The sequence below is a fragment of the Aulonocara stuartgranti genome (assembly GCF_965226115.1).
Source record: "Aulonocara stuartgranti genome assembly, chromosome: 13".
NCBI lineage: Eukaryota > Metazoa > Chordata > Actinopteri > Cichliformes > Cichlidae > Aulonocara > Aulonocara stuartgranti.
Window position 1 is genome coordinate 2,592,823 of NC_138949.1, and position 7,540 is coordinate 2,600,362.

The 7,540-nt window shown below is 45.2% G+C and overlaps 1 protein-coding gene across 1 annotated transcript; it reads right to left on the minus strand.

Moving 5' to 3' along the window:
* Nucleotides 1-3,917: 3,917 nt before the first annotated feature.
* On the minus strand, nt 3,918-6,442 carry LOC309719852 (uncharacterized protein). Its single transcript, XM_082556231.1, has 2 exons — nt 5,250-6,442; nt 3,918-4,793 (listed from the first exon to the last, which is right to left on the minus strand). Exons 1-2 carry the CDS (start codon nt 6,412-6,414, stop codon nt 4,279-4,281), a joined length of 1,680 nt encoding a protein of 559 aa, XP_082412357.1. The 5' UTR covers nt 6,415-6,442; the 3' UTR covers nt 3,918-4,278.
* Between the last annotated feature and the right edge of the window lie 1,098 nt (nt 6,443-7,540).

Below are 7,540 nucleotides of genomic sequence, written 5' to 3' on the forward strand. Positions count from 1 at the left end.
TTTGTACAACTTCATAGAAATAGCTGTAACTTTTGATAGAAGACTCAGACAAACATGTTTATGGCCTTATATTATAGAACTCAAGGTCTCCGTGCTGGGCAAATAGGTTTTGCAGCTGTTTGAGCTAAGATTTCCAAGTTATTCACATAATGTTTCGGTCGAGTTCCCCATTCAAATGCATGTAACAGTGAGAAACGCACTGTCTTGGCGAAAGAAAGCGTTTTTGTACAACTTCATATAAATAGCTGTAACTTTTGATAGAAGACTCAGACAAACATGTTTATGGCCTTATATTATAGAACTCAAGGTCTCCGTGCTGGGCAAACAGGTTTTGCAGCTGTTTGAGCTAAGATTTCCAAGTTATTCACATAATGAAAACTTATACTTTGTTTCGGTGGAGTTCCCCATTCAAATGCATGTAACAGTGAGAAACGCACTGTCTTGGCGAAAGAAAGCGTTTTTGTACAACTTCATATAAATAGCTGTAACTTTTGATAGAAGACTCAGACAAACATGTTTATGGCTTTATCTTATAGAACTCAAGGTCTCCGTGCTGGGCAAACAGGTTTTGCAGCTGTTTGAGCTACGATTTCCAAGTTATTCACATAATGAAAACCTATACTTTGTTTCGGTCGAGTTCCCCATTCAAATGCATGTAACAGTGAGAAACGCACTGTCTTGGCGAAAGAAAGCGTTTTTGTACAACTTCATATAAATAGCTGTAACTTTTGATAGAAGACTCAGACAAACATGTTTATGGCTTTATCTTATAGAACTCAAGGTCTCCGTGCTGGGAAAACAGGTTTTGCAGCTGTTTGAGTGTAACCGGTGTGATTCTGCGTTGTGTCTGATAAAAAAGGTAAAAGAAAGAAAGACCTCCAAGTAAATAATTTACCCACTCCAGCTCCTCTCCCACAGGGGAATTGTAGAAAAAGGGGTGGCATTTATTTTTACATTAAACATAAAATATGCATTTACACGTAACATATTTGACATAAGATAAAACAAAAACAACATGAAATCTGACATACCTGATAAAAAAGGTAAAAGAAAGAAAGACCTCCAAGTAAATAATTTGCCCACTCCAGCTCCTACGACTGTTATGGTTCAAAAATATTGGAGCTGGACACCAGAGGAAAAACCCACAATAACAACACTGGTCCGGTCGGGTTGAGTCAAACGATGATTTAATGATCACACACGTGGGAGATGGACACTGTATGCAGACAGTCTCAGATCTCATCTCAAAAAACACATCACCATAGTTTTATGAAATCAGGGTATTAGAACGCCCCCTCATGCGTAGTGACAGGTGTAATACAATCAATGTTGACAATTTTATTTAACAAAAAGAATAACATTGTCTCCTTCCCGAGGGCAGATGCTAACTGCCCCCGTCTCCTGGAACCGTCTGTACCCTGCTAAGACACAACATGGCAGCTACAAGGACTCTTTCATTTATTAAGACCATCAGTGTGTATTGCTCTAAATCAAGTATATAATATTAAATGAATATTGCTGGATCAGCTACTTCTACTTAAAACATATTAAAACATGACTAAGCACAAAATCACCAAGAATAACATCTTATAAGTGCTGTGTAAGCGCGTGCGGCCTTCCAAGCTCAAAGCCTTTGCCCTCCATAGATCAGCCAGACTCGCGCTGGCTGTAGCTTTTAACCTTTAATTACCTTGAGCACAACTCTAGAATGAGCAACAAACTGCAATGTGTATGGAATGATCATGGTTACATCTGCAATGGAAAATCATGTTATTATTCTGGTACCTGTAAAAAAGATCAAACTAAAGTTATCACCATCACTGTAATGCAAAGAATAATGTAAGATCAAAAACTTCAATTCATGCTTAATGCAAAGCTGGTTATATACTTCTAGTGAACTAATAATGGCATATTAAAATATTAAATGATAATGAGAAAAACATCCCCTCCTTATTCTACAATTCCCTCTGTTGACCTCTGGAGAATCCAGAGGTCACAAACAGTTGTGTCCCTCCTTGGCCTACACATTCAGTTCCACATGCATCATTGGCATCATGGACATTGGAGTAATGACTCCAGGGTCCACTGCCCTCACAGACATACTTTTGAACATTCTTCTGGCACAAGGGATGAGACAACAACAAATAACCATAATACCCACCACAACAGACAAAGAAAACATGACCGAAGCGATGACCCCCTTCCACCGTCCGAACACTGAGGTCAGCCAGCCTTCTAACGGATTACCAACACCGGAGTGATCATGCATAATTTCAGAAAGGCTCTTTAGGCCCTCCAGAGCCTTGGTTACCGACCCATCTGGAGCAGTATTGTTTGGAATAAAGGTGCAACACTGGTCGGCAAACATAGCACACACGCCCCCCTTTTCCGCTAACAACATGTCAAGGGCCATTCTATTCTGCACTCCCATTAACGAGGTCGGACCCACCTGCTCCGCTAACCCCTCCAATCCGTCTCTGGTCAGGTTAGAGAGCCTCAGTACATTGTAATGAACATAATTAATCCTATCTACATTCTTGTTTGGAGTCACTGGAAAGAAAGCAGAAATTATTGGAATATTTTCAAACCCGGCTGCTATTTGGTCAACAAGTTTAAATTCATTTGGAACCCCCCAGGGCACTCCAATGGAGTCGATCCAGGTGGGGGAATTCATTCTAGGGTCATAAACATTTGTGTCTTGTATTCCTCTCTTTCTCAAAATGTGTCTTTTGCGCCTGGCTGCCAAAGTGCGCGTATTGTGTGAGGGAATTGACTTTACCTTATTTCCGATAAGCATAAGTGGCGCTCCTAGTCTCACCATCGCGCACGTCCCCACGCTCCCAAGAGGAACACGTACCAGTAGAGTCCTGTGCCCGCAATAGTAATACAGCCCGCTCCTAGCCCAAGTCCCAATTAGGGTGGCTGCATCACTCACATTGTTGGTGGTCCTCCCAATCTGGGTGACCGAACACCAACTGGGGTCAATTTCCCCCAACCGATATTTAACTTTATCTGTGGTAAACTTAAAGCACGTATAATTATCTTTCCGGGGCATAAACGGCCCTACTTGCGTGAGCTTGCCAATAGGGGGAAATAGACTGGACAACACAGTGCAGTTCCCCGTATTCACAGCTCCTCTAGTTATTTGCAACATACAATTATAGCCCCACTGATCCTCTGGATGCAGAGGTGCAGGCTCTATAAATAAACGCGGCCTTGCCGAAGCGCAGGCTACACAATTAGCCACTTTTTGTTCTCTAGCATTTTGGGCTATCCAGTCCAGCCAGATGTTACTGTCACTGAACCCGGTAGCGCGTTCAATCAAATCCTGAGGTTTCAGGGTGGTGTAGTCCACCGACACTACTCGCCTCTCCCTTGGTTCGTGCTCCTCTGGTATAGCTTCCGATGACCCGCTCCCCTCCTGCCCTGTAAAAGATGCAACAGAGCTGGTGGGGCTGGCAAACACACGAGTTGTCATGTCTTCTCTACCTGACGGTACGCGATTAGTTTTTTCTAGGAAATTAACCTTAATTAACCCTTTTGGATCAACCCCCGCTATTTCCACCCCCAAAATTAAATACATAGATTGTTTGCGATGCCAATTCCCCAATGATAAAGTTAACGCGTTTCCAGAGGGGCTAAAATCCCTCTGTAGTTTAAGCCCGTTTTCTGATCCTGATTCTAATGGTTCCCAATTTTGCCCAGTGTAACCCCTTACCTGGTCCCAATTACGGCACCAGCTGTCATACGGACGATTTCCCCTCTCGCAGTGCGTACTCACTGAATAATCCCAACAGACCCACACATTGTATCCCCTCCAAGCACTGCCGACGTCCCTGCAATTAACAACATCACACAGATCAAACGTAAAGGAAGTTGTGGAGCCAATAACATAATCTAATCCTAAACCACCATATGTGCTGAGACACTCATCCTTTTTACCAGAGACCTCGCGCTTCACTCTTGCCCGCAACCTTAAATCACTATGGACCACGCGTGATGTACTTGGTGTATCAAACAACGCCGGACTGGCATGGCCTCCGTGCTCAGACTGGTTTCCCGGGTCGGTCTGCAACAAACAAATCAAAAAACAAATAGCCATGATTAGCAACATAGTTAACATCAAACTCATAATAATTTTGAACATTGTGATGGCTTTTGAAACTCTTCTTTCATCACCAGTGTCTAATTGTTGTGATGGCATGGTGGTATGTGAATGTTATGGTGTAGTAAAAAGTTCAAAGCCCTTTGTCAGAGCCTCTCTCCTGTTTTAGGTATTCAGTGTGGTACCGCTCCTTTTCGTTGGCGCGGCGATCTCCTCCTTGGCTGCTCTTCTTTCTTCGACCTTCCGGGTAGACCACCGGTCGGTCCGTTGCACAGGTGTGAGGGATTATTCTGCCGCTCAATTTCACCTGCGTCGGGTTGAGATTGATCCTTCCCCACCAAGCCCTCGTGCGCAGCCACGCACTGCGTCCAGTGATACCAGGTGTCGCCTTTCCCCTTCAGTTGGACCGCTGTCGCCGTCCGAGCCGATACCTCATATGGACCAGTCCAGCGGGGCTCCTTCCACTTTCGTTTGATGACTCTCAGCCACACTGTTTTCGCGTCCGGGACCTCTCCTTCTCCTGTGGGCCCTTTACAAGCCGCCTGTTTCGTGAAACTGGACACTAGCGCCTTTAGCTCGTTCCAGTAGTCTGCGTGGGACCGGTTCCCCTTTTTGTCCCGTTCAACCGAGCCCACCGTCCAAGGTGCCGGAAACTGTCTCCCGGTTTGCAGCTCGTATGGTGTAAAACCTGTGGATTGATTAACAGAACATCTTATGGTCATCAACGCAACCGGCAGGGCTGCGACCCAATTTAGCCCTGTTTGCGCGCAGATTTTTGCCAATTTGTTTTTCAAATTTAGGTTCATTCTTTCTACTTTCCCCTGAGACTGAGGATGATAGACCGTTCCAAATTTATGCTGGACGCCCAACATTTTTTCTACTTTTTCCAAATCTTGATTTTTAAAATGGGTTCCATTATCTGATCTAATTCTTTTCGGGAACCCATGACGGGGAATGTAATGATTGATTAAACACTTAATGACCGTCTTAGCATCCTCCTTTTTTGTAGCCCAGGCCTCTGGCCAGCCGGTCAAAGCGTCAACACACACTAACAAATATCTTACACCGCCCGGCCCGGAATCAATCATATCAGTGAAATCAATAACAATCTCCTCTCCCGGCCTCTCAGGGGGCCGAAACTTACCCACTTCCGGTTTTACTGCTGGCTTAGGATTGTGTGCCCCACAGATTAAGCACATCCTGGCCTTCTCCCTTATCATTCCTCGCAGCTCAGGATGCCACCAATGACACAAATTTCTTTCCATCTGGGCTCTCCCCACGTGGGCAAGTCCGTGGGCTTCATCCACCTTCTGTTCTGCCATTTTGGCTGTCAGCACGGGGCGCCCGTCTGGCCCCCTCCACAAATGTCCATCCTGCCAGGCTCCTTTGTTTTTCCACACCCCCTTTTCCTCTGGGGATGCCTCCTCCTGGGCCCGTTTAACTTCCTCAATCAGGTCAACAGGTATCTCTTCTTCTGATGTTACCTGTATCATTTGTCTCTGTCCTTTGTAGCCTGCGGCCTCCTTTGCGGCTTCGTCTGCTCTCTGGTTTCCTTTTTCCACCATGCTGGTTCCTTGGGAGTGAGCTTTGCATTTTATAATGCTCACCTCCTCTGGGTCAGCCAAGGCCTTTTCCAGTTCCTCCATTTCATGTTTGTGGGAAATAGGTGCATTGGTTGCTGTTCTGAATCCTGCTCTTTTCCACTGAGGCAGCTCCACATGCGCTGCTCCAAACGCATATGCCGAATCGGTGTAGATGTTCACTCTCCTGTTCTTGGCTAGTCTCAAAGCTCGAGCTAAGGCTATCACTTCAGCTCTCTGGGCCGACTGCTTTCCCTCAATCCTTCCTGACTCTCTGACCTGATAATCTCCTTCTACTCTGCAGACCACCGCATACCCTGCTTTCAGTCCTCCTTCGTCTCGGTGGCAACATCCATCGGTGAACCAGTCCTCAGCTCCCGGTATGGGTTCGGCCTTCAGGTCCTCTCTAATCTTTTCCTCGATCTGTGCTCTTTTGGCGCAGTCATGTGGTTCCCCTACACCCATTAAATCTGCCATGTTAATTCCTTCATGTGTGAATGTCAAATTTGGGGCCTCTAAGACTTTGCTCAGTCTCTGTTGTGCCCGTGGTGACATACAAAATGCTTGTGAATTCACGTATGCCACTATGCTATGTGTAGTGAGTATTTTTAGTGGGTGTTCTCTCACTACATGTGCTGTTTTTTGGATAATTCTAGCGACCCCTGCTGCATGTTGTGTGCATGTAGGATGCTTTGCTTCTGTTGGATGTAGTTTTACACTAACATACATGAGCACTTCTCTACCCCCCCCTTTTTTCTGAAACCCTTGAGAAATCCTGTTTTACCCTAATAAATGCGGCTTCAGCTTCAGGGGTCCAAGGCAACTCAGCCTTAAAGTTTCGAACACCAACTTGCTTCATTAGGCCCCTTAAAGGGGCAGTTTTGCCTGCATAATCCGGAATGAACTGCCTGCTGTAACCTGTTAAACCAAGAAAAGAAAGCATTTCTCTCACAGTTCGCGGTTTTGGGTGTGTCAAAATTTGGTCTCTGTGTGTGTTCATCAAACCCACTGATTTGTGTGCGATTACCCGGCCCAAAAAGGTCACTTCAGGGCGAACTAACTGCAGCTTGTCTTTACTTACTTTAAAGCCACATTCCGCCAACCTATTCAACACAACGAACGATGCCGCTGTACAATCCGCTGCTGACGGGGCTGCAATGAGAAGATCATCAACATATTGTATTAATGTACAATCATTAGGCAATTTACATGACGACAGGGCTTCTTTAAGCACCTGATTGAAAATGCCTGGAGAAAGTGCAAAGCCTTGTGGCAAACGTGTGTATCTGAGTTGTTGGCCTCTGTATGTGAATGAAAAAATGTCTCTGAGTAACTCATGCAGAGGAAGACAAAAGAATGCATTTGCCAGGTCTATGCACGTGAACCACTTTTGGTCACATGTGATAGCTGATAAAGCTGTGTACGGATTTGGTACCGGTGCAGTAGTAGAGAGCAATATTTCATTAATGGCTCTCAAATCATGTGCCATACGGTATTTTCCTGTTCCATGTTTCTCCACTGGTAGAATTGGTGTGTTCCACAGTGAGTGAGAGGGCTCTAACACCCCGGCCCTTAGCAGGCCTTCTATTGTTTCTGTAATTCCTGCCTCTGCTTCAGGTTTGTGTTTATACTGTGGTCTATTGATTGGTGTGTGTGACTTGAGCTGGAACAAGACAGGAGGACACTTAGCTAGGCCAACATCCGTGGGCCCTTTTGACCATAGACTGTCAGGCAGATTCGACAGTCCAGCAACTGCGTGAGGATGATCTACACACTCCTCACCATGTGTTTTTGAAATTTCTTTATGTTCCAAAATCACTGTACCCTCACAGGCACAAGTTATGCGATAGGTTTT